The sequence below is a fragment of the Leucopleurus acutus genome (genome assembly GCF_964270905.1).
Source record: "Leucopleurus acutus genome assembly, chromosome: 14".
NCBI lineage: Eukaryota > Metazoa > Chordata > Mammalia > Artiodactyla > Delphinidae > Leucopleurus > Leucopleurus acutus.
Genome location: NC_139156.1, coordinates 14833087 through 14860043, shown reverse-complemented (window position 1 = coordinate 14860043; position 26957 = coordinate 14833087). Strand labels below are relative to the sequence as shown.

Sequence of the window (26957 nt, the reverse complement as noted above, 5' to 3'; positions counted from 1 at the left end):
ATTTGCTGGCATTATTTAATCCTTATCTTGGCCTTTTATATAAGATTTTTAGCTTTCATTTGAGTTTGAGTTACTTTGAATTATAATATATATAATTTTAGGAATATTCAAATATACACTTTCACACATAAATTGACATGAGTATGGGGTTTTTTTTATTTATTTTTTATACAGCAGGTTCTTATTAGATATCCATTTTATACACATCAGTGTATACATATCAATCCCAATCGCCCAATTCATCACACCACCACCACAACCACCACCCCACTGCTTTCCCCCCTTGCTGTCCATACATTTGTTCTCTATATCTGTGTCTCAGTTTCTGCCCTGCAAACCAGTTCATCTGTACCATTTTTCTAGGTTCCACATATATGTGTTAATATACAATATTTGTTTTTCTCTTTCTGACTTACTTCACTGTGTATGACAGTCTCTAGATCCATCCACGTATCTACAAATGACCCAATTTTGTTCCTTTTTATGGCTGAATAATATTCCATTGTATATATATGTACTACATGTTCTTTATCCATTTGTCTGTTAATGGGCATTTAGGTTGCTCCCATGTCCTGGCTGTTGTAAATAGTGCTGCAGTGAACATTGGGGTGCATGTGTCTTTTTGAATTATGGTTTTCTCTGGGTATATGCCCAGTAGTGGGATTGCTGGGTCATATGATAATTCTATTTTTAGTTTTTTAAGGAACCTCCATAGTGGCTGTATCAATTTACATTCCCACCAACAGTGCAAGAGGGTTCCCTTTTCTCCACACCCTTTCCAGCATTTGTTGTTTGTAGATTTTCTGATGATGCCCATTCTAACTGGCATGAGATGATACCTCATTGTAGTCCTGATTGGCATTTCTCTAATAATTAGTGATGTTGAGCAGATTTTCATGTGCTTCTTGGCCATCTGTATGTCTCTTTGGAGAAATGTCTATTTAGGTCTTCTGCCCATTCTTTGATTGGGATATTTGTTTTGTTTTTGTTTTTGTTTTTGCGGTACGCGGGCCTCTCACCATTGTGGCCTCTCCCATTGCGGAGCACGCGCAGGCTCAGCGGCCATGGCTCACGGGCCTAGCCGCTCCACAGCATGTGATGTCTTCCCAGACCGGGGCATGAACCCATGTCCCCTGCATCAGCAGGCAGACTCTCAACCACTGTGCCACCAGGGAAACCCTGTTTGTTTTTGATATTGAGCTGCATGAGCTCTTTATTTTTTTTGGAGATTAATCCTTTGTCCTTTGATTCATTTGCAAATATTTTCTCCCATTCTGAGGGTTGTCTTTTCGTCTTGTTTATGGTTTCCTTTGCTGTGCAAAAGCTTTTAACTTTCATTAGGTCCCATTTGTTTATTTTTTTTTATTTCCATTACCCTAGGACGTGGATCAGAAAAGATCTTGCTGTGATTTATGTCAAAGAATGTTCTTCCTTTGTTTTCCTCTAAGAGTTTTATAATGTCCAGTCTTATATTTAGGTCTCTAATCCATTTTGAGTTTATTTTTGCGTATGGTGTTAGGGAGTGTCCTAATTTCATTCTTTTATATGTAGCTGTCCAGTTTTCCCAGCACCACTTATTGAAGGTACTGTCTTTTCTCCATGGTATATCCTTGCCTCCTTTGTCATAGATTAGTTGACCATAGGTGCGTGGGTTTATCTCTGGGCTTTCTATCCTGTTCCATTGATCTATATTTCGGGTTTTGTGTCAGTACCATACTTTCTTGATTGCTGTAGTTTTGTAATATAGTCTGAAGTCTGGGAGTCTGATTCCTACAGCTATGTTTTTCTTTCTCAAGACTGCTTTGGCTATTCGGGGTCTTTTGAGTCTCCATACAAATGTTAAGATATTTTGTTCTAGTTCTGTGAAAAATGCCATTGGTAATTTGATAGGGATTGCATCGAATCTGTAGATTGCTTTGGGTAGTATAGTCATTTTCACAATATTGATTCTTCCAATCCAAGAACATGGTATATCTCTCCATCTGTTTGTATCATCTTTAATTTCTTTCATCAGTGTCTTATAGTTTTCTGCATACAGGTCTTTTTTCTCCCTAGGTATTTGATTCTTCTTGTTACAATGGTAAATGGGAGTGTTTCCTTAATTTCTCTTCCAGATTCTTCATCATTAGTGTATAGGAATGCAAGATATTTCTGTGCATTAATTTTGTATCCTGCAACTTTACCAGATTCATTGATTAGCTCTAGTTGTGGCATCTTTAGGGCTCTCTATGTACAGTATCATGTCATCTGCAAACAGTGACAGTTTAACTTCTTCTTTTACAATTTGTATTCCTTTTATTTCTTTTTCTTCTCTGATTGCTGTGGCTAGGACATCCAAAACTATGTTGAATAATAGTGGTGAGAGTGGACATCCTTGCCTTGTTCCTGATCTCAGAGGAAATGCTTTCAGTTTTTCATCATTGAGAATGATGTTTGCTGTGGGTTTGTCATATATGGCCTTTATTAGGTTGAGGTAGGATCCCTCTATGCCCAGTTTCTGTAGAGTTTTTATCATAAATGGGTCTTGAATTTTGTCAAAAGCTTTTTCTACATCTACTGAGATGATCATATAGTTTTCATTCTTCAATTTGTTACTGTGGTGTATCAGATTGATTGATTTGAGTATATTGAAGAACCCTGGCACCCCTGGGATAAATCCCTCTTGATCATGGTGTATGATCCTTTTAATGTGTTGTTGGATTCTGTTTGCTAGTATTTTGCTAAGGATTTTTGCATCTGTATTCATCAGTGATATAGGTCTGTAATATTCTTTTTTTGTAGTATCTTTGTCTGGTTTTGGTATCACGTTGATGGTGGCCTCATAGAATGAGTTTGGGAGTGTGCCTTCCCCTGCAATTTTTTGGAAGAGTTTGAGAAGGATGGGTATTAGCTCTTCTCTAAATGTTTGGTAGAATTCACCTGTGAAGCCATCTGGTCCTGGACTTTTGTTTGGTGGAAGATTTTTAATCATAGTTTCAATTTTATTACTTGTGATTGATCTGTTTATATTTGCTATTTCTTCCTGGTTCAGTCTTGGAAGGTTATACCTTTCTAAGAATTTGTCCATTTCTTCCAGGTTGTCTATGTTATTGACATAGAGTAGCTTGTAGTACTCTCTTAGGATGCTTTGTATTTCTGTGGTGTCTATTGTAACTTTTCCTTTTTCATTTCTAATTGTATTGATTTGAGTCCTCTCTGTCTTTTTCTTGATGAGTCTGGCTAATGGTTTATCAATTTTGTTTATCTTCTCAAAGAACCAGCTTTTAGTTTTATTGATCTTGGTTACTGTTTTCTTTGTTTCTATTTCATTTATTTCTCCTCTGATTTTATGATTTCTTTCCTTCTACTAACTTCAGGTTTTGTTTATTCTTCTTTCTCTAGTTCCTTTAGGTGTAAGGTTAGATTATTTATTTGAGATTTTTCTTGTTTCTTGAGGTAGGCTTGTATTGCTATAAACTTCCCTCTTAGAACTGCTTTTGCTGCATCCCATAGGTTTTGGGTTGTCGTGTTTTCATTGTCATTTATGTCTAGATATTTTTTGATTTCCTCTTTGATTTCTTCAGTGATCTCTTGGTTATTTAGTAGTGTATTGTTTAGCCTCCATGTGTTTGTATTTTTCACAGATTTTTTCCTGTGATTGATATCCAGTCTCATAGCGTTGTGGTCAGAAAAGATACTTGATACGATTTCAATTTTCTTAAATTTACTGAGGCTTGATTTGTGGCCCAAGATATGATCTATCCTGAAAAATGTTCCATGGGCACTGGAGAAGAAAATGTAATCTGCTATTTTTGGATGGAATATCAATTAAATCTATCTGGTCTGTTGTGTCATTTAAAGCTTATGTTCCCTTATTAATTTTCTGTTCAGATGATCTGTCCATTGGTGTAAGTGAGATGTTAAAGTCCCCCACTATTATTGTGTTACTGTCAATTTCCTCTTTTAGAGCTGTTAGCAGTTGCCTTATGTATTGAGGTGCTCCTGTGTTGGGTGCATATATATTTATAATTGTTATATCTTCTTCTTGGATTGATCCCTTGGTCATTATGTAGTGTCCTTCCTTGTCTCTTATAACAAAGTCTATTTTATCTGTTATGAGTATTGCTACTCCAGCTTTCTTTTGATTTCCATTTGCATGGAATATCTTTTTCCATCCCCTCACTTTCAGTCTGTACGTGTCCCTAGGTCTGAAGTGGGTCTCTTGTAGACAACATATATACGGGTCTTGTTTTTGTATCCATTCAGCAAGCCTGTGTCTTTTGGTTGGAGCATTTAATCCATTCATGTTTAAGGTAATTATCGATATGTATGTTCCTATTACCATTTTCTTAATTGTTATGGGTTTATTTTTGTAGGTCCTTTTCTTCTCTCATGTTTCCCACTTAGAGAAGTTCCTTTAGCATTTGTTGTACAGCTGGTTTTGTGGTGGTGAATTCTCTTAGCTTTTGCTTGTCTGTAAAGCTTTTGATTCCTCCATCGAATCTGAATGAGATCCTTGCCGGGTAGAGGAATCTTGGTTGTAGGTTCTTCCCTTTCATCACTTTAAATATATCATGCCACTCTCTTCTGGCCTGTAGAGTTCCTGCTGAGAAATCAGCTGTTAACCTTATGGGAGTTCCCTTGTATGTTATTTGTCATTTTTCCCTTGCTGCTTTCAATAATTTTTCTTTGTCTTTAATTTTTGTCAATTTGATTAGTATGTGTCTTGGTGTGTTTCTCCTTGGGTTTATCCTGCCTGGGACTCTTTGCTTCCTGGACTTGCATGGCTATTTCCTTTCCCATGTTAGGGAAGTTTTCATCTATAATCTCTTCAAATATTTTCTCAGGTCCTTTCTCTCTCTCTTCTCCTTCTGGGACCCCTATAATGCAAATGTTGTTGCGTTTAATGTTGTCCCAGAGGTCTCTTAGGCTGTCTTCATTTCTTTTCATTCTTTTTTCTTTATTCTGCTCTGCGACAGTGAATTCCACCATTCTGTATTCTAGGTCACTTATCCATTCTTCTGCCTCAGTTATTCTGCTATTGATTCCTTCTAGTGTATTTTGTTCATCTCTGTTTGTTTGTTCTTTAATTCTTCTAGGTCTTTGTTAAACATTTCTTGCATCTTCTCGATCTTTGCCTCCATTCTTTTTCCGAGGTCCTGGATCATCTTCACTATCATTATTCTGAATTCTTTTTCTGGAAGGTTGCCTGTCTCCACTCTATTTCGTTGTTTTTCTGGGGTTTTATCTTGTTCCTTCATCTGGTACATAGCCCTCTGCCTTTTCATCTTGTCTGTCTTTCTGTGAATGTGGTTTTTGTTCCACAGGCTGCAGGATTGTAGTTTTCTTGTTTCTGCTGTCTGCCTTCTGGTGGACATGAGTAGGTTTTATACTGATATAATCTCTTAGCATTTATAGGGAATATAGTACTTTATATTTTGGAAGATTTTGAAAAAATTTCCATTATTCCTCTTTTCTTCCTCTGTCTGGTAGCAGGCTTGATGAGAGGAAAGGTAGGTTTTGTTTTTGACACATTACTGCTCAAACAACAACCCTGCGTACCTGAACAACCTGCCTTGAAAATCTGCTGTGGCCATTTGACAGTTGAGGACACTTTGCTTTCAAACAATGAAGAAAAACTGAATAAGCTTGTGCCTTGCAGGTTTAGTTATAAAATGATAGAATATCATGCTTTCCTAATTCACTGATGCAAAGAGATGTTGCCACTTCTCTTTATTTCCTCACACCATCCTAGCGCCAAAAACCCAAAGTTGGTTTTTTACTTATATTCCTCTATGTTAAATGTGTTTGTGGTAATAATAGAAATAGTCTCATGAAATGTTGCTTAATCGCTAATTCAAACTCCTTGTAAATTTTATTATGTAAGCTCAGGAATAATGACTAAATCATTTTGATTGCTCCTTTTATACCTTTCAAAAATCTTAGGAATAATTGCTATTAAAATATGAATGTATTATGATGACTTTGTGGCAGTTTTCTCATAATATTTACAGTATTGCAATAAAGTGGATGAAGAGAAATAAAAAACCTGATAGTGATTTCTTATATCCACAAAATTGCCCATTCTAAAAAAATGAATATCCAGTTAGATTTGAGCATAAGACATAAATTCTAGAATATCGGAGGACATATATTTTTAAAGGTTTTTTCACAATTAAAATGTTTTATCAAAACTTGCCTTCAATCACATTCAGATGATACAGATTTCTATACTTTAAGTCAGTCATTCATTGTTCATTCATCAAGTACTCTTGACTACAAACTAAGTGCTGTGGGGAATAAAAAAACAAATATAAAATAGTTTTTGCCTTAAAGATTTCAGAAAAGCATGAAGATTTAAAGAGATAGTGCCACTCTAATATCATAAATAATTTGTAGGTGAGATGATCACTTCAAACTTGGATGGAGTAGAAGGACATTTGGAGTTATGGGGGGAGGACAGATAGAACCTGGACACAGGAGGAAAGACATAGGAAGACAACTGGAAACAGAGGTAGTTACTGTTTTCTTTAGTGTGTGTGTTTTTAAGGATTATTATCTGAAATCCATTAGAGTTGTAGCCTTCGCAGTGGTTGGAAAGGTGATTAATATGAACTTTTGGGGAATGATACGATATTCGAAGTAGTAGTATTGCATGGAAGCATTTCCTATATACATTTGATAGAATCAATGACTATTCCCAGTTGCCAAATTTAAGCATGGATTTTCATATTATTTTTAATTTCATGGTTTGTTTTGTAAGAGATTTTGAATAATAAAACAATTATTATAGATAACAAACATGACACTAAGAACATGCATAATTTTAAAATGTTCTGCACAACAATGTTTATGGCAACATGATTATGATCTGTTGTATTATGATCCATTTGTTCTTTTGGCCTCTTCTTTCTCCTAAAAAATTGGCAACTGCAGACTAGTTATAAAATAAATCATCTGTTATATGGCTTCTTATCTATATATAAAATGTCAAACTTCGTTTTATATAAAAATCGTAATCACAAAATAAGTTAATTTTTGGAAGTTCTTAATGAAGTACTCTATATTTCCCCATAAGTTTTAGGCTGAGTTTTTATCATTCTTAGTCACAAATGGCAGAAAGTTCCAAATCTAGATTCATTTTACCACAGTCATGACATTTCCCAACTGTCTCATAAATCTGCAACGTTTGTTAAAAGGGAGACTAATAGAGCAAAATATGTCACTAGTGCCGAAGAAAATGGGCCTGTGGTAATTAGCGTGCCATCTTTAAAGACAAAATTGGTGCTTGAAATTTAACATAATAATTGTACCAATGAAGCGTTACTGAGTTCTCACAATGTGCTAGATTCTGTGTTGAGCGGTGCAAGTGCATTATCTTGTTAGTCCCAATCTTCTGATATTATCGCTATTCCCGTTTATAGAGAGGGAAAAAAAAGCCTTAGAAAAGTCTACAGAATTTGATGATGGTACAATAGGTAATGGGTGGGGAAGCTGGGATTCAAAACAAGTCCTCTGAGGTCTAGATGTAGGCACTGTTATTAGCCCAACTTTGCAATGAGAATATTTGAGGCGTTGAGAGGTCTAAATAATTTGGTTAAGGTCAAACAGCTACAAAGTGGAAAAACTGGTATTCAAACACAGGTCCTAATTCCAGAGTCTACGTATTTTTTCTGTCAATATTTCCACTAAATTCTGACAGAATTTAAGTTGTAAGCATATCGTTTATATCTCTTTTGTTCTGACATAGAAGGGGCAAAATTCAGGAAGTAATGCATATAGATGTTAACTGGCAAGAGAAAGGACAATTGTTAAGGATATGGCTAAGAGCCAGGGACTTAGTAGCAAAGAGAATCTCACTTTGTTCCATTTTATTATTTTAGGGCCATGATATCAAAGCAAGAGTGTTTTAGGATAAAATTACTTACCCTCCCTGAGTTTCCCAGTCAGAACATTTGCATTAGTTTCCCAAAGTTAGAATGTCAGCCAAAGTCCTCGAACTAGTCCTCTGCTAAGTGACCCGGAATGAATTCATTTGGCTAATTCCCTGTTTGTATCCTTTACTGCACACTGTCTTGTGCTCTTATTATTTTTATTTCGCTGTGTCTTATTTTACAAACTACAGTGTCATGGTCCTGAACAAGAAAAACATTTTTCTTCTTTGCAAAGCGTACTGTAATAAGCATTCAATTCTTAAAAAGTGATGAAAACTCAAAGCTCAGAAGACAAACTGGAATCTTTTAAAATGCCTTTCTATCCTATAGTACATTTTTTTAAATGAATAAAAGTATCAATCACTGATTTTTCTTTATTATGAGCGGTGGGGGTCACAATAATACATTATTTTCCGGAGGAATCTATTCTTTGTCAAATATGGTGACTGTAGAATATTTATAGACTTATATTACAATTTGTGGTATTGAGTATTCATTAATTATATTTTGTAGACATTTTACTTTTAGGTGTAAGGAAAAGGTAAGATGAGGAAAGAGAAAGTGTTCATTTAAAAAAAAAATCAATTATGTGAGATGCCATTTATAAGCTAAGGAAAACTAGTACAAATGAAGAAACTTTAATACAGATGTTAGAAAATCATGTTAAGATCCAAACTAGAATTTACAGTTTTCTCAAGGGAATTTTTATATTATGGTAGCAGAGGCAGTTTGTATATTTGTATGTGTGTGTGTTTATGTTTTTACCAGATAAAAAGAGCATTGTGTCTTCTACACTTAGCATCCCTTGGTATTTGGAGTAACATTATGTTTGCATTTTGCATAGACACGGTATTCAGATCAATTGGCCACTCCTATTGAGAGAGACACAAACAAGATTCTGTTTGCCAGCAGCTGTATTTTTAATAGTACAAATCTGAGTTTATATTAAATTGAATAATTCGGTTGTTTAAATCACATTTACTTTTTACTCTGAATATTTTAGTATGTCTTCATTACTCCTAAAAATACATATAATTTAAGAATTTAAACTACTACTGAGTAATAGTTGTATTATTTCTGTCCCGTATTAGCAAGTAGATGTTCTCTCTTTAATAATAAAAGCAAGGGCTTAAATTATATTTTAGATGCTCATTACATGGACACTGTTACTGCTGTGTCACAAGCATTAAAATAAAAATGTTAAACAATAAACTACCATCAAGCGTTGGCTTTTGTTCCTTAGTCATCTGAAAGGGAAGTTTATGAATGATGCATCACAGTGCTACATACATTTACATTTAAAGACCAGTTGTTAATATTTGAAGTTACTTCCAGTGAATCTTTAAAAATCTGTGTGAATAATGAAGCCATTCATTGTGTTCAAGGATCTTGCCTTTCTTCGATGATATGATTTTCTTCTCATTTGAAAGAGTATTTAATTGCATTGCTCATCCACTTTTAATATTTAATAATAATTGTATTAGCTGTGTAGAATGAGAAGAGCAAGATTTGCAATATCTAGTGCTGGTCATTAATTTTTTGTTATCATGACTTAATGAATATTATAATTACAAGGAGAGGCAGAAATGTAAATTAGCTGGGTACTTGGTTGGGACTTGCTGGTTTATTGGTTTTAGTTTGAGCAAAGCCCAGAAGAGACACAAATAGAAAGAAACAAATATCCGGAAGTGTTTTAGAAGCCCTGGCACACATGTTTTGCAACCTACTAATCATTCCTCATTTAAATAATGAACATTTAAATAATGAACAGAGGCTTTGAATAAAGTTGAAAACACTGACAATAACAATTCCTGCAATTGACAGGGGATCTTGATGACTTACAAGGCTTAGTCTGGGCAGAGGGATATGTTCCTTTAATCTCTATTAATGCATTTTGACAACTTTTGATTATCTTTTCTTAAACATTTTTACTGTCACTTGCTTTCAGCTAAGACAAAAGCATGAGTTACTCTGAGTGGGAAAACTTGGCATAGCCATCATCATAATAGCACTTTTTCCTTAAGTAGCAGCTCTCATCTGAAGTTTTCAAAGTGCTTTTGAGTACATTTCATTAGGCTTGTGGGATGGAGGTCAGGGGAAATGTTCTTTGGAGGCACCATACATTTAAAGCCTCTATGGAAATATAACCCAGGCCATGGGGAGAAAATAATTTTCATTTTTAATGATCTAGATATGAGTATGTGTATTAGATGACTTCTCAATTTTGAATGCCATTTTGTTCAAAATGGAACTAGATATTGTTGAATTTAACATGTTTTAAAACAAGTGATTTTTAACCCCCTCCAGCAACTGCTTCGAGAACGACAGCAGATGGCCAGCCGTCCCTTTGCTTCTGTTGATGTAGCCCTGGAAGTGGGAGCTGAACAAACAGACTTTCTGCGAGGGTCATTAGAGGTAGGAACAGTGGTGCTGAAAGGGGACCGCTGTGATTTGCATATGTATATTACTTCTCTAAGCTGCATCTGCTTGTGAAGCCAAACAGAGTCTGATTATCTAGACTTGACAAGATTCAGCTACATATGTTATGCCATTTTCAAGGCACATAGTTTTAATAGTATGACATGAGCTGTAACAAAAGCCACTGGAGAATCTATTAGTCTAGGCAAGAGTGACAGACTGCTCACCTGGCAGCCCTTCCCTGATAAATAGGAGCTGAAGGAATTTAAGATATAGGTATGATGGAAGAAACACAGTGCCTGTATTTAGTCCTTGGAGTGCTTAGTGCCCCTCAGTTAACAACTCACATCATTCTTTATTAACAAAGTTGGCTATAAAAGGTGGGTGGAGATGAGTTGCATTTTAATTACATAGTTTCACTTTTTGAACATTGAGAATTCTGGAATATAATGAATATTTTTATATGATGGCTGTATTAGTATATGCTTTTATTGCAAATGCAGAAATAGAGTATGGTGAAAGAGAAATGATTATGTGCAAGTAAATGCGATATTAGAATCCTGAAGTAATGCATGAAATTTCTGAAAATAATAACCCCCAAAGAGGAAAAATCCACAGATTGTGATTAACATCTAATCAAAGCATTTTGAGGCATAGTAATTTTATTGTATGCTTGCCTTTTTAATTTATATTTCATATGTGGTAAGATGTTTAAGCAGGAAGATTAAAAATACTATACAATTGAAATATTTTATTAGCTTTTTAAAAAGTACCCTTTGTGATTAACTTCATGTTGCTATTTTTAGACCTTACTTTTCTTCGTGGAAAGCAAGGAATATAAAAATAGACTCCTCCAAATATCGAGATACAAATATAATTGATTTTGTCCATAGAATTTTTGGTCATTCTGAAAAAAATAAAGTCAGACCTCATGGATGCTATACAAAGGACCAGATTTTAGAGGGCATTTCTCTATGAAATTTTTTTATTAATAGCTTTTGTGTACTTGATTTTTTAGTACTCTAGATCACAGGTTGCCATGGAAGCTTAGAACATTAGAAAATTTATGGGTATATCTTCCATTACTTAGGGAGAAGTGCTCTAATTTCTAAGTTTACAGTAAGTGCTTTGATTTCATTTTGACGCTTAGTTTCAAATAACTTTAGTACGGAACCTTTAACAAATAGAAAACCTGAACTGTTTGAATCTAACTTCCTTTTTCTCCTCACTTGTTTAAAACATTCTCAAATGCTGCTAAAACTCAAGTGAAAAGAGACAAACGAATGTAAACGATACATACGCAGGCCAAGGTAGAAAAGGAAAAATCAGAGACCTAGAAAACTCATAAACTTAAGAAACAAAGGTAATAACTATGTATCATCATAGCTGGTCAGTTGCTGCTTAATAGTGTTCAAGAAGGTGTTTTTTTAACCTTAAATTTATTTTGTAGAGTTTAAAAAGTTCTATCTCTACTTTCTTTTTCCCCATATTTGCCTGGTAGTCCTTCTTTTATTCCTTTATTCCCAACTTCTCTGTACCCTTTTGTTTTACACCTATCCCTTGTAGAAAAGACTGTTAGCTTTTTATTTTCCCGGTCACTCTGTGTTTCTGTCTTTTGATTGGTACATTTAATCTGTTTACATTGACAATAATTACTGGTCTACCAAGGCTCATTTTAGCTACTCTGGTGTGTGTGTGTGTGTGTGCGTGTGCGTGTGCGTGTGTGTGTGTGTTGGTTGTCGTTGTTGTTACTGGCCTTGCTTCTTTTTGGTTCTTTTTCACAGCTTCTATTGGATAAATGGATTTTCTTCTACTAAACTGAGTATTAAATACTCTATTCCTATGTTTCTGGTAGTTATCCCTTACTTACCAAGATTCATAGAAATGACTATTTTTCCCTATCGGTGTCTAAAGCTTATTAATACAAATTCCTGCCCTGCCCATCTGAAACACAGTTATTACTTTAGCATGCTTTCAGCTCTCTCTGTTTCTCCCACCCTGTGTTAATACTGCCTGGAATTTTTGACCCAGATATTATAGGTGCACTTTTTCTGCATCACAGCATATTTAAATAACGATGAGCCACCTTTACTCTCCTTTACTTTTTGTGTCTAGTTGCTTGCTCATGCATTTCTTTCACTTGTCACTAAAGTAAATCCTCCAAATATTTTCTTCAAAGAGAAACTTTATGTATTTGAGACCTTAAATACCTATATACCAATATATTGATTTTGTCCTCACATGTAAATAATAGTTTAATTAGATATAAATTTGTGTTTCAAAGTTGTCTTCAAAACTTTAAAGATATTACTTCATTGTCTCCAGTCTGGTGTCAGTTTGATTATTTGTCCTTTACTAATGAGTTCCATTTTCTTTTTGGAATCTTTCAGAATTTTCTCTTGTTTTTCAGTGTTCTTAAATTTCTCTCTGATATGTAAATATGATCCTATTTGGCACTCTATGTACCCTTTAAATCTGCAGACCTGTAACTTTGTACAGTTCTGGCTAATCTTTTTTACTATTTCTCTAAATATTTATTACTCTATTCTCTCTCTTCTGGAATTCCTATTAGATACTCTTGATACTTCTTGTACCATCTATATTTCATAGCTTTCCTCTTATTATTTCCACTTTTTAATCTCTTCCTGATGCCTCTGGGAACACTCCTCAACCTGGTATTCCAGTATACAATTTTTTTCTTAGATTGTATCTTTTCTGCTGTTTAACCCATTCATTGACTTCATTTCAACAATTACATATTTTGTTGTTAATACTTGCAAGTGATTTTTCTTCATAACTGCTTGTTTATGGTTCATATTTCTAATATCCTCCCTTACTTTTCTGAAATGAAACCATTTATTAATATTTAATTTAAATAGTTTCATATTTGTCATCCTTTATTATAGAATGTTTCATTTTTCTGTTTCTTTCATGGTGCTTACAGTCTTTTTTCACTCTTATGTTATTCAGTTAACACGTATTTTGTCATTAAGATCTACTTAAAAATAGGCATAATACCCTTGACTCTAGATTGTGCTCTTGTAGGTCATTTAGAGGTTGGAGGTGAGGAAGCTGCTCATAATGAATAATCTGGGCTCAAGCACCACCGCTCATTTGCCACGGTGTCCCTTTCACTGCAGAGAACTTTCTATCTAGTACTTCTTTCCCAAGCATTATTATCAGATGGTAGCCTCCCTCTGGTATAATTGCCAGGTCAGCAGTTGAACTGGGGAGAAGTGAATGCTTAGGAGTTGTCCAGCCTCCTGCTAGTGTGGCTGTAGGATCCCTCACCCTAGCAGAGCTCTAGAACTCCTCCGTCATTAGTTTGCAGCCTTGGGCTGGCACTGGCCTGGTTCTGATGCTTTTCTGCCCCACAGCAGGTAGGGTAGGCGTCAGTCCACCCAGGACAACATGGACTCCAGTCCTCTTCTAATACAGGTCACCATTTACTCCCTACAAGAGTCCTAATCACTTTCAGTCTTTCCTAGTGTTTCTTCAAGACTTTGTATTAACCTCTGAGTGTGTCCTGAGAGTCATCAACCTTCTGATTTCTTATATGTTATCTCTGTGTTTAAACTCAGGGCAGGGACAAGTGACTCATTCTGGCTTGTCATTTTTTGGCTGCAGGACCGTATGTGCAAGTGCTTTGTATTCCATAAAGCTTTATGTTAATGTTGGTATTTTATTTTCTCTTTTATTATTATTTAGTTATATGAATAACTGGTGTGCCTCTATTTCTTTTGTATCACTTGTTTTCTAAAACTTAAATTCAAAACCTCAAAGAAGAAAAATACCTACCTGCATACTCCCATTTAGAAAGCCCTTTTTATCTGGCGATCAGGTTCTACTTATCAATGTATAGTATTGTTAGTTTTTTTGAAACAGCTTTATTAAAATGTAATTCATATACCATACAATTCACCCATTTAAATTGTAAACTTTGATGGGGTTTAGTATATATACAGTGTGTAACCATCACCAGAAATCAATTTTAGAGCATTATCAAAAATTGATTTCATCTCCAAAAGAAACCCCATTCCCTTTAGCAGTCACTACCCCCTCCCTTTTTCCCCAAGCCTCTCTCTTAGCCCTAATCTACTTTTTGTCCTTATGAGTTTTCTTCTAGTATATTTTCATTCCATTTCATATAAATGGAATCATGCAATACATAGTCTTTTGTGACTAGCTTCTTTTACTTAGCATTATAGTTTCAGGTTTCGTTTCATCCATGTTGTGGCATGTATCCGTACTTCATTCCTTTTTATTGCCAAATAATATTCGATTTTATCGCTATAGCATATTTTGTTTTTGCACTCATCAGTTGATGGACATCTGGGCTGTTTCTACTTTTTGGATATTTTAAAAAATGCTACTATGAATATTTGTGTACAAGTTTTGTTTCCATTTCTTTTGGGTATGTAACGAAGAATGGAATTTCTGGGTAATATGGTAATTTTTCATTCCTTGTTGAAAAGACTTTCTTTCTCCATTGAATGATCTTGGGAATCTCATTGAAAATCAATTGATCATAAATGTGAGAATTTATTTCTGTAATCTCAACACTATTCCATTAATCTATAGGTCTGTCATATGACAGTACAGCACTGTTTTGATTACTATAGTTTTGTAGTAAGTTTTGGGATTAGAAAATGTAAGTCCTCCAACTTTCTTCTTTTTGAAGATTGTTTGGTTCTTCTGGGTCCTTTGAATTTTCACATGACTTTTAGGATGAGTTTGTCAGTTTCTGCAAAGAAGCCGTTAGTACTTTGATAGGGATTGTGTTGAATCTGTAGATCAATTTAGGAGAACATATAGTATTTTAACATTCACTTTTTTAAGGTGGTACTTTTGTTAATTGAGTGCCTTTATCCTCCATCCTCAAAACCCTAAGTTCAGTACCAGGGTTCCTTCATCTTGATAAATAATTATGATTTCTGATATTTAAAGTTCCCTATATTCACATGTCTAATAATCTCAAGAAAATTGACAACTTAGAAATTTTTTTTGAATTCAGGTTGAAAATACTGTTGTTCAGTAGATTGTTTTTAGATCTTAAATTGTTTACTTCTTCCTGTAAAAGTTAAACATCAGAAGTAAATATTAGCAGCTAATGCTAATTTCTTTCGTTGACATACTTTAGAAAATAATAGAGGTAGAAGCATAAAGTTTAAAATTATATTTTGTTTTCTTCTTTTCTAAGCATTTTGTAATAATTACTACTAAGTAGAAGTTATCTATCTGCTGTATATACACATACATGTGTGTACATATACATTTATATGTGAGATTTATTTTCCATTGTCACAGTACGCTGGAAGCTGCTCCAAATTGCTCTTTTTTATGTACATAACTTAGTATGATGTGGTTTATTGATCTGCTTACACGGCAAATTCTGAAGCCTAGGCCTATTCTGAAATAACATTAAGGACTTTATTTAAACCTAGAAAATTAAAGTACTTGTAAAGTTCCTCTGCTGGGTTTTTCTTAAAATTCAGTGATTAAATTCAACACAAAGCCATAAGTAAGCTGGCTATTACTATTCTGTAAATATTCATTGAGTATTCATAATGCGGTAATTTCAGGACTGGATTCCTTTTAAATTAAATTGGACTTACGTGCCACTCTGAGTTCCAAATCTGTACAGTCAGAGGGAGAATGTAAGGTATAATATGAAATTAATTACCTTTGATACATCTGTAGGTAGTGGTACTATACACCAGAATGTCCTGTTATATGAAGTAGATGTGTTCCTGAAAATTTTATATATAAGTTAATTATATTTTTTAATGAATGAGGAGTATTCAGTCTTCACAAGAACTTTGTGTAAACCCTAGGTGTAAAACTCTTTGTGAGTAAAAAAAAAAATTATAGTATGAATAATCTCCCCATAAATTATCTGTTTAAAAATCTGAATCATTGTATTTTTCTAAATTATAGTGACAAAATACATTATTAAAATTTAATAAATGCACTTAGAATGTAAATTTATATATAAACTCAATTTATTAGTTGGCTTTAAACTTATTTTTAAAAGAGGGTTATTTTTAGGACTTCACTGGAGGTCCAGTGGTTAAGACTCCATGCTTCCACTGCAGTGGGCACGGGGCTCTATCCCTGGTCGAGGAACTAAGGTCCCGCATACTGCACAGCACGGCAGAAAAAAAAAGGGGGTTATTTTTGTGGTGACCTTGTGACCCATATAGTATATATTTATCAGTTTTCTTCTGCCAAGTAATAGCATGATAATGTATGGTAATTGTTCAACAGATTTTTATGGAATGTTCCATATATGTCAGGCACTGTTCTAATAAGCACTTGAGAAACATCAGGGAACGAAACAAAGAACCCTGTCCTCATGGAGTTCATATTCTAACAAGGGAAGTAAGTTATTTAATATGTTAGGAGGTGGTAAGTACAATGGAACAGGAAAAAATAAAGCAGGATAAGGGTTTTGGGAGTGCTTTGTGGAGGTGGGGAGAGTGTGCTGTATTGAATAGGGTGGTGGTCAAGGTGACCTCATTGAGAAGATGAGAGTTGAGCAAGGCTTGAAAGAGGTGAAAGAGTTAACCAGGCAGCAGATTCCTAGGGAAAAGTGTTCCAGGCTAAGGCAATGGCTAGAGCAGGGGCCCTAAGGTGGGCATGCCGTCATGGAACAGCAAGCATAGGTTGGGGGCAGGTGCAGGAGGAGGCAGATGATATAGGGCCTTGTAGACCTTTGTAAGGATCTTGACATTCAATCCTACGTGAAGGGGAGAAAACCAATTGCAGGCTTTTGAGAAAGGACTGACATCTGTTTCTAGAAAGATCACTCTGCCTTTTGGGTTGAGAATAGTTTGAAAGGTGATATTGTATAGTTTCCTGAGAAGCAGACAGTAAGACAAGGAATTGGTTCATTTGAAGGATATGCTGGTAGGGAAATGGAGCCATGAGAAAGGGAATGGAGAGCAGTCAGTACCACTACGGACAAGTAGGGCTTAATCCCATTGGGGAAATTCTGGGAGTCAGGGTAAAATGCACGTCTGACTACAGACACCAGGACAATTCCTCACCTCCCTCCAATCACTGGTTGAGGGCCACTTCCCAGAAGGCCAGAGGAAGCCCTCAGGCAAAGAAATGAAGGCTTTGGCATTGGAAGTTAGCGGAAAACTGACATGGTAACTGGGCGGGGGGACGGAGTGGGGAGTGTAAATCAACCCAAAGTTTCTGCTACTGGGGCAAGAATAGAGGGAGAGAAACTTGTTCCGAGGCTACTGTAGGAATCCAGGCAAGGGATAATGCTGGCGAGAGGCGAGACCAGGGTCATAGCAGTAAAAGTGATGAGAAGTGGTCAGATTCTGGACTTTGCTTTTAAAGTCATTATGAGTATAACGTTCTCATTTTGAAAGCCTTTCAAGAGACTTTGTGTTTGTAAAATCCAAATAGAAAATAAGACAGGATTTTCTCTCTTCAACTGGCACTGTAATAGCTCTAAAACTTCTGAGGCTGTTGTACTTACTCATTGAGAGGAATAGTCACATTCTCTCTTAGTATATACCCTCTCAAACAACAAAATACATGCTTTTCCTAGGTAACTGATAGAAACCATGAGAAAATGAGGAAAAAGAACCTAGAGCCCCTTAAGTGACTTAGATTGACTAGGCTCGTTAGATCTGGTGTCACATGAAAAGTATAGCATACAGTTTGATCACAAACAAGTTAATTTTTAGCCCATTAGGTTGAAATGATGATGATGTTAAGAATGTACATTCCCTGTTTATGGTTATTTGGGGGAAGAGTAGTGGTAGGAAGGAAGAAGGGAGGGAGTTGGCAGTTTTATAAACTTATATGAGTCCTCAATTGTCATTGACAGTTTTTGCTGGGATATTATTCTTTGTTTTTATTTTTAATTTTTTTAGCCAATTATTCTTCTACCTCTAATATTGAAAAACTGGAAACCACTTTAATGGCCAAAACTAAAGGATTTGTTAGTTAATTTATTATATTTTACAAAATGGTATATACATTGTGATCTAATTTTTGATAAACATTGAAAAGGATCTGGTCTAATAAATTCTTAAATAATAGTTGTATCTAGGTGGGTGGTATATATGGGTTATTCTTTTTGCATATCTGTATTGTCCTTTCTGTAATGGTATGCATGGCTTTTTTTTAACAGGAAAAAATAAAACCAACAATAGAGTGAAAATATAAAATGTGAAGTTTTTTTCCCTTAAGTTTTAGACCCTTACATTGACTGCGTATTTGGGGGCTTGAAATTTTGCCAGGTATTTAACATGAATGTTTTCAATCATCATTTCTGTTTTAGGGAACAAAAACTCTTATGCATATTGTACATATTCTGGACTGCCCTGTTAACCTTTTTACTCATCATAATTAATTTATCCACATTTCAATTTTTGAAAATGTAGATGACCATTGGGTTATATTCTACAAAATTAGTGCTTAGGTGTTCACCAAGCATGCACTAGAGAGTGCTTTCCAAACAATAGAGATGAGGATTTATATGCCAAGGTAAGGAGCTTGAACTTGAGCTTCGTAGGTCATGAGAACAAGTGAAGTGCTTAAATTGAGTTTAAGATACTATTTTTCAAAATATATTTACATTTACTGTCTCAATCTCATGTGAACCTAGGTCAATCTTATAAAACCGGAAGCAGATTTTGTTTGTTCTATTTACTATTGAAGAAACTGAGGCTCTGTGAGCTTAAGACCCTTGGTGAAGATCACAGTTTAGTCATCAGTAGGGCAAGAGCAGGGTTTGTATCTCAGATTTGGGCCCAAGAAATTTCTTTTTCACAGAATCCTTAAATATTCTGATTTTAGTTCAAATTGAGAATACATTTTAGGTCCCAACGTATCTCTGGAATATTTTTTCTTGTAAAGCTGTTTATGAGCATAGAATTACCTAACACTTACGTAGATGCTCGTGTAGTCATGAGTAATTGAGACAGTTCAGCCTAGTACGCTACGTAAGAAAAAAGGTGACGAGCACATTGTTTAAATCCAGGCCAGGCACAGTGAGCATCTCTCATGTTAAGAGCATTGTTGGCTTTGCTCCCAGAGCAGCGTGAGCCCAGTTCTCCGCTGATGGGTACAGCCAGTGGCCCCTCTGGCATTTCATTCCTGGCCTGGCATCTTCATGGACAGTAGTTTCAATGGTTGGACTGAGGATTTTCTGGGTTTCTTATTTTTCAGAGATTTATAGCTCTCTTGTGATACTTAATATTTTAATTATTTTATTAACATTTATTATCAATATTCTGATTATAAAAATAATAAATCCTCATTGTAGAAAAAATGCAGAAATAATCAAAATTAAAGTATTCCATTCATAAATATCTATTGCCAGAACTTTTATTTCCCTCCTGCAATATTTTCCTCTTACACATATGTATTTTTTATTTTACATCTTTATTGGAGTATAATTGCTTTACATTGGTGTGTTAGTTTCTGCTTTATAACAAAGTGAATCAGTTACATATGTTCCCATATCTCTTCCCTCTTGCGTCTCCCTCCCTCCCACCCTCCCTATCCCACCCCTCTAGGTGGTCACAAAGCACCAAGCTGATATCCCTGTGCTATGCGGCTGCTTCCCACTAGCTACCTATTTTACGTTTGGTAGTGTATATATGTCCATGACACTCTCTCACTTTGTCACAGCTTACCCTTCCCCCTCCCCATATCCTCAAGTCCATTCTCTAGTAAGTCTGTGTCTTTATTCCTGTCTTACCCCTAGGTTCTTCATGACATTTTTTCTTTTTTTCTTAAATTCCATATATATGTGTTAGCATACGGTATTTGTCTTTCTCTTTCTGACTTACTTCATTCTGTATGACAGACTCTAGGTCCATCCACCACATGACAAATAGCTCAATTTCGTTTCTTTGTATGGCTGAGTAATATTCCATTGTATAGCATATATGTATTTTTACAGAATCGAAAGTATATTCTATATGTGATTTTGCATTCTGTTTTTCTCACCAAGTAGTATAATAAGAACATTTTGCACTTCTAAGTTTGATTTTAAAATGCCATGTTGTTTTGTAGTATAACATAATTTATTTGGCTGTTTTATTTTCAATTAGTTTGATTCTAATTTCACACTATTATAAATAAGGCTTTAATTAATGTTTGTACATAACTCTTGATCCTAACCTATAAAAGGTAAACTGCTAGATCAAAAATTATGACCTTTCATGGATCTTGAGATATTTTGCTTACTTACTTTCCAGAAATGTTCTTTTTCAAACTACCTGTAACAAAGAATGAGAATTCCTGTTTTCCTGCATCTTTGTCAAAAATGATTTTTAAAGCATTTTAAAAACAATTTTGATAATTTGAAATATGAAATGTTATATTCTCCTTCAGATTTCTTGTTGTTAGCAAAATCAAATATTTTCATATTGTCTTTAACCATCTGTATTTCTCCTAGTTCATTTTATTGGCTGTTATTCCCATGTCCTCTTCTATTTAATAGCATTTACTGATAGTAATGATTACACAAGAAATTCTATATTAGTCACAGAAAATTTGGAAATGATTCATAGCTTATTCAGTATATTTCTTCATCCTTCTATTGGAACATTTTTTGCTTCTTATTTATAAATCACATATATTAAATGTTTGTAATTTTCTGTTACAGATATTTCCCTTCTGGATATTGCTATTAAAATGTTATATTTTCTCTATTTTTTTCTACTAATCAAACTGGTTTAATAATATTTTCAGACATTACTTTTGCTTTCTATTTATCCTGAATTTTTAATTGTTTTTCCTTCTTTGCTGGCCTTCTCTTGAATTGAAGATTTTTAAAAATCAGTATTTCCTTTTCTCCTCAACTGATATGCATATTATACACTCTTTCTCCTCTTTTGGTGATTACTCTTAAAATTTTAGCAGGCATAGTTTCAGTCTGAAACTAATGAGCTCTTCCCAAACGATAAAAGGTCCTAAAAACAATTTAAATCTTGTTTTCATCTTATATGTCACAGTTATCTTATTTGTAGTTCTATGAGTTTTGTCACCCCTTGAATTAAACATTTTTATTGTTGCTGTTTTACACGATCAATATGTGTTTAAATTTTCCTATATAGTCACTATTTTCTTTGCTCACTGTTCTTTGCATTCAGAGCTTCCTTCTGAAATGTTTCCATCTTCCTATTATTTATCTTTAGAAATTGCTTTGGCACATGTCTTCTGATAGTAGACTCTTAGCTTGCATCTCACTGCCTGCCTCTTCAGTTTCACTCAAGCCCTGGAACATCCCCATTGCTTGCAATCTAAGAAATGTTTTGGAAATACACATTATCAAGCATCCAGTTTCTTTACAATAGGAGTGCCATACTCAAACATTTTGTTTATATGAAAATTGTTCTGGCTTTGGCTTCCATTGTTGCAGCTGAGAAATGTTCTGACAGTATAATTGTCATCCTTTTGTAGCAAATCTAGCTTTTCTTACCAATGACTTAAAATCTCTTTGTCTTTGGTGTTCTGCAGTTTTACCATGATTTTCCTAAGCATAAATTTATTTGTATTTATCCTTCTTGGAAAATTTTGTATTTTCTAGGTCTGAGGATTCAAAGTCTTTGTTTACTACTAAAAATTCTCAGTTATTATCCATTTGAGTTTTAGTCTCCTCCATTTTCTGTTTTCTCCTAAGATTCTGTTTAGATGGATGTCAGATCTTCTCATTCTACCTTCAAAACCTCTTAATCTCTCAGTTTAGTGTTTTCCATCTCCTCTCTCTGTGTTTCTTCTGGCTTAGTTCTTCAGAGCCTTGTTACAGTTCACTGCTTCTTTGTTCAGTAGTATATAATCTGCTGTCTACCCTAGCCACTAGGTATCTTTCAACACATATTTTTTTCATTTTTAAAAGTTCTGTTTGGTTCTTTTCAAATCTGCTTAGTAGTTTCCGAAAGTCTCTTCTTGCTTGCTAGTTTTTATTCCCTCACATTTTATTCCAAACATTTAAAAAAAATTTATATCCAATCATTTTAATACCTGAAATCCTTGGAAATCTAAATCTATCAATTTCTTTCTGTGGGCTTTCATTCACTGTGGCTTATTTCCTGGTGTGTTTAGTGATCCTTATGAGCTCCCATTTGTTTTGATCTTAATCTGTGGTTTTCTAGAGGCCTAAATATAGAATGCTGTTCTCCAAAGAGGATTGCTTCTGCTATAAACCAAGACCTGCCATTATTCTTTAACCATTTCTTCCAGGGCCCCTGGCAAAGTGCAGGGATCTCAAGTTCAACTTTCTTGCCTTGTAAGTTACTTACATCAGCTTTCATCCTCAGGGCAGCTCTGCTTTCATGTTTGCTTGCTGCTCCCTCCTCCCCTTTCCAGTTTTAGCTGGTTGCCTTGGAACATTCCCTAACTGCAATGCTTTAAAAAGAATTTGGTTATTTTGTAGTGAGAGGACCCTACTTAAATTATAGTTTGTCTTCAATAGCAACTCAGTTTTCCTGGGTGCAGGTTCTCTTCTTTTTGGATTGATGCTCTTCTCCTGGCATTAGCTTGTTATATTCATTATCACCACTTTGAGATTCCAGTATTGGCAACCTCTGAGGGGGTGGAAGGCCACAGGCGTGGGAGGGTTCTCTGTACTTGTAAATGGTTAGTGGTATAGAAACAGTCAAGCCACCAATTTCCTACTGATCTTTTTGTACTCCCTAAGTCTCAGGAACAAGGAGGACTCGGAATACCTATTATGTTTTTTCTTAGCTTCTTAGGGACCAGAGAGCCCAAGGATACTCTGTTAGGGATTATACTGACCTTCCTCTTGGTATTTACAGAGCTCTCTAGACCATGTCTCTGTAAAATTCATACCCTGGGTCTTGATGCTAATTTCTGTGCACTTCCCCAGTTCAAAGAGGGTAGCGTTCGGCAGGCGTTCCCTCAGCCAGAGCTTCTACAGGACCCAAGCCCTGTTTGCACATAACTACCCATAGGCCACAGGAACCGTTGGCCTCAAAGATGATTTTCAGTTGGTAGTAGAGAGAAGTAGACTGTTAAGGTCACAGCTTCTCACATCCCTCATAACAAATGCTTTAGAAGACAAAAGGCTTTCTTATTTTAAGAAAATTATTTAGAAAAAAATGGAGATTTCTATAGGCACATTTTTGGTTCTTGAAGTAGGGAAGGATATGGATTCCCCAGGTGCATTTAGAATTTTCTTTATCTTTCTTTTAAAATTATAAAAAGACTTCTCTTCACCAAGACCGTTTAGCAGAAAATGTTTTAAAAAATTTTTTTAGAAATATAAGATTTGGAATTATAACAGAATTATAATGGATTTCATGTTTCAATGGAGCATGAATTAAGAATTAAAGATGATTGATTCTTCAGAATTAACATGATAAGAATAGGACCCATTAACATGGGATGAATATAATATAATACTTAAATTACTGGAATCTGCATGGTTCTAAATTGATATAATCAGAAGTCACAATATGTTTAGGCATGAGAAAAGTCATCTGTTTATATTCTTAATACCTAGCTTTATAAATGCCTTAGATTAACTGTACTTGTAAGTAAAGTACTGCTAGCATCTTTCATTCAGAATTCAGTGAGTTCAAAGCTAAAGATATGTATTTATATTTTTTATGCACTTTCAAAATTAAAATTTTATAAATGGAAGTTTTCATTGAGCTATTAAAACTTTATGGTTATCTTAAATCACTTAGAATGAATATAAACTACCTATGATGCAGAAAAATATAAAGATGAAAATGAACAACAACAAAAACGTAAGCCCAGTTTCACCTCACGGTGTCTGATATGATAAACAGAAACATTTACAAGTGCAAAAAGGCTTGTAACCCTGGTTACCTATATTCATATTGGCTGTCATTCAGCAGAATGATACTTTACTTAAGGATACTGTCATATCATAATTGAAGCAATACTAGCATAAATTTTCTTTTTCTTTTTTTTTTTTTTGCGGTATGCGGGCCTCTCATTACTGTGGCCTCTTCCATTGCGGAGCACAGGCTCCGGACGCGCAGGCTCAGCGGCCATGGCTCACGGGCCCAGCCCCTCCGCAGCATGTAGAATCTTCCCGGACCGGGGCACGAACCTGTGTCCCCTGCATCGGCAAGCGGACTCTCAACCACTGCGCCACCAGGGAAGCCCTAAATTATTTTTATATAGCAGTCTTGCAGATAAGAAGTGGCTGTGTAAAGTAGGCTACAATATCATTTATTGGAAAGTCATAAATACAGTTTAGCAATTCTTGAGCGCAGTGTTCCAGCTCTGAGTAAAAAAGACTGAATTTCCAACCCCACTCCCCATCCTTATCCTTTACCTACTCTCAGGTAAAACAGATAGTTTTGAACCCATCCAAAAAAAATTGTGGGCAGATTATATCTGCTGCAACCAAGGACACACAGTATTCAAGGGTAGTTTTGAATACTGTCAAACACTTTCAACACTCATTCCTTGTATATGTGTTAAAATATTAATGTTTAATATGTTAACATAAAACTAATATTAATATCTTAATTAGTACTGGTTACTCAGTAACAATCACGAAGAGCTAGCTATATTTTTGGTTCATTTTTCTAACTTTCTAGATTGTCTTGAGGGATTTGTTGTGTGCCTGATTGTGTGCAGTTTTATTTTCTGATTTTTGTTTAAATATTTTATTGGGCTATAGTTCCCTATGGCAGTTGTTATTACACTAAAGTTATGCCTCTGTTTAATATATTTCCTGCTTTCATTTCATGTAAAATCAGTTACTAATTTAACTTATATTTCTTCTTTCTTTCCATTACATGCATTAGTAGATAATCTGATCAAGTTCATATCCTCAGTGGAATAACTGACTGTAAGAATTCTATAAAATGCTGTTAAATCAAATAGAAATCTTATAAAGTATAATCCCAGATATTGGAAGTGTAGTGCTAGATATTTTATGTGTAGAATCTAAGAAACCAATAATGTTATACTTGAGCTAAGTAAACATCTTCATACGTTCCCATACTTTTCTTTCTTAGAAAATAAAATAGCAACCAGGTCAAAATTTAGGGTATTAAATCTGAAACTTTACCTTGAATCTTAATAGACATTTTCTTTTTAATCAAGGATTACAGTTTTACATTTTTCATGCCAGAGATCTTTGCTCATATTTATATCTTATAAGTCTCATTTAATTTTTGGTTCATGAAGAAAGGCACTGGATTAACCATTAATGGCATATAAAAAGAGAGCAGACTATCAAATAGATAGTTCATATGCAATTTTTCATGGAGAAAAGGTCGTTATTTCTTAAGGACTTTCTCATCTCTAACACATTTTAGGAAACAAAAGCAAAAATAACCCAATTTTATTTTTCCATATCATAATAGAAAGTCAATCTTATAAAGAAATTCTATACTATAATAAATTTATTCAACGAATATTTACCAAAATTACAATGTGCAACTCAGTACAGATGGATATGGAAAAGATACGGTCTCTTCCTTCCAGGAATTTATACACTAATGGGAAAGATAAGATGCAAAAGTACCTCTTATATATATGTACATATATATGTATATACAATGTGATTAATGCTAAAAGGACAAAAAACAGTTTCTGCTGTATAGCTAAGTGAATCAGCTATACATATACATATACCCCTCTTTTTTGGATTTCCTTCCCATTTAGGTCATCACAGAACACCGAGTAGAGTTCCCTGTGCTATACAGTATGTTCTCATTAGTTACCTGTTTTATACATAGCAGAGTATATATGTCAATCCGAATCTCCCAGTTCATGCCACCCTCCCTTCCCCCCTTGGTATCCATAAGTTTGTTCTCTATATCTGCTGTGTCTCTATTTCTGCTTTGCAAATAAGTCAATCTGTACCATTTTCTGGCTTCCACATATAAGTGATATTATACGATATTTGTTTTTCTCTTTCTGACTCACTTCACTCTGTAGGACAGTCTCTACATCCATACACGTCTCTGCAAATGACACAATTTTGTTCCTTTTTACGGCTAATATTCCATTGTATATATGTATCACATCTTCTTTATCAATTCCTCTGTTGATGGACATTTAGGTTGCTTCCATGACCTGGCTATTGTAAATAGTGCTGTACAGCAGAAACTGGCCCAGCAGTGTAAAGCAACCATACTCCAATAAAAAAAAACTGTAGAATACATAGAAAAGAATAACAAAATTACTACATACTACACCTCAAAACTCATGCAGTTTTGAGTTTTATGCTCAGGGTGGCTAAGGGACACTAATGCATTATTTTATATTTTGTGAACTTTGAATTAAGTGAATGGATTATGTAGTCAACAAAAATTTCAAACTTGTGTTTTTAAGAAATATGAATATTTTTCTATACCTAGAATAAAAAGCTTTCCATAAAAAAAGGACAAAAACACAAAGGAGAGAAAAAAATTTAAAACTCAGTATATCGTTAAATGTTTCATGAAAAATTGTAGTAGTTCTTGGCCTTTAAAGATAGATGAAATGTCAATAGGTCGAGGAGGGAGTAGAGTTGAGATAGGGGAAGGGTAAAGAGACATGCCAAGTTGAGGCAGCAATATGAGTAAAAGACAAGAGACAGAAAAGAGTGTTGTACGTGTGTGAAACGGTAAAAAGGCAGGATTAGCTAAATGAGGA

The 26957-nt window shown here is 34.8% G+C and overlaps 1 protein-coding gene across 1 annotated transcript in view; it reads left to right on the top strand.

Annotated features, from left to right (window-relative positions):
* Window positions 1-26957, top strand: part of ATRNL1 (attractin like 1) — a gene marked incomplete at its 3' end in the record, with an annotated part of 683994 nt that overhangs the window by 448572 nt on the left and 208465 nt on the right. Inside the window, exon 27 of the mRNA XM_082854377.1 lies at window positions 10221-10328. Coding sequence (XP_082710503.1) covers window positions 10221-10328 — 108 coding nt within the window. The remainder of the gene's footprint in view (window positions 1-10220; window positions 10329-26957) is intronic.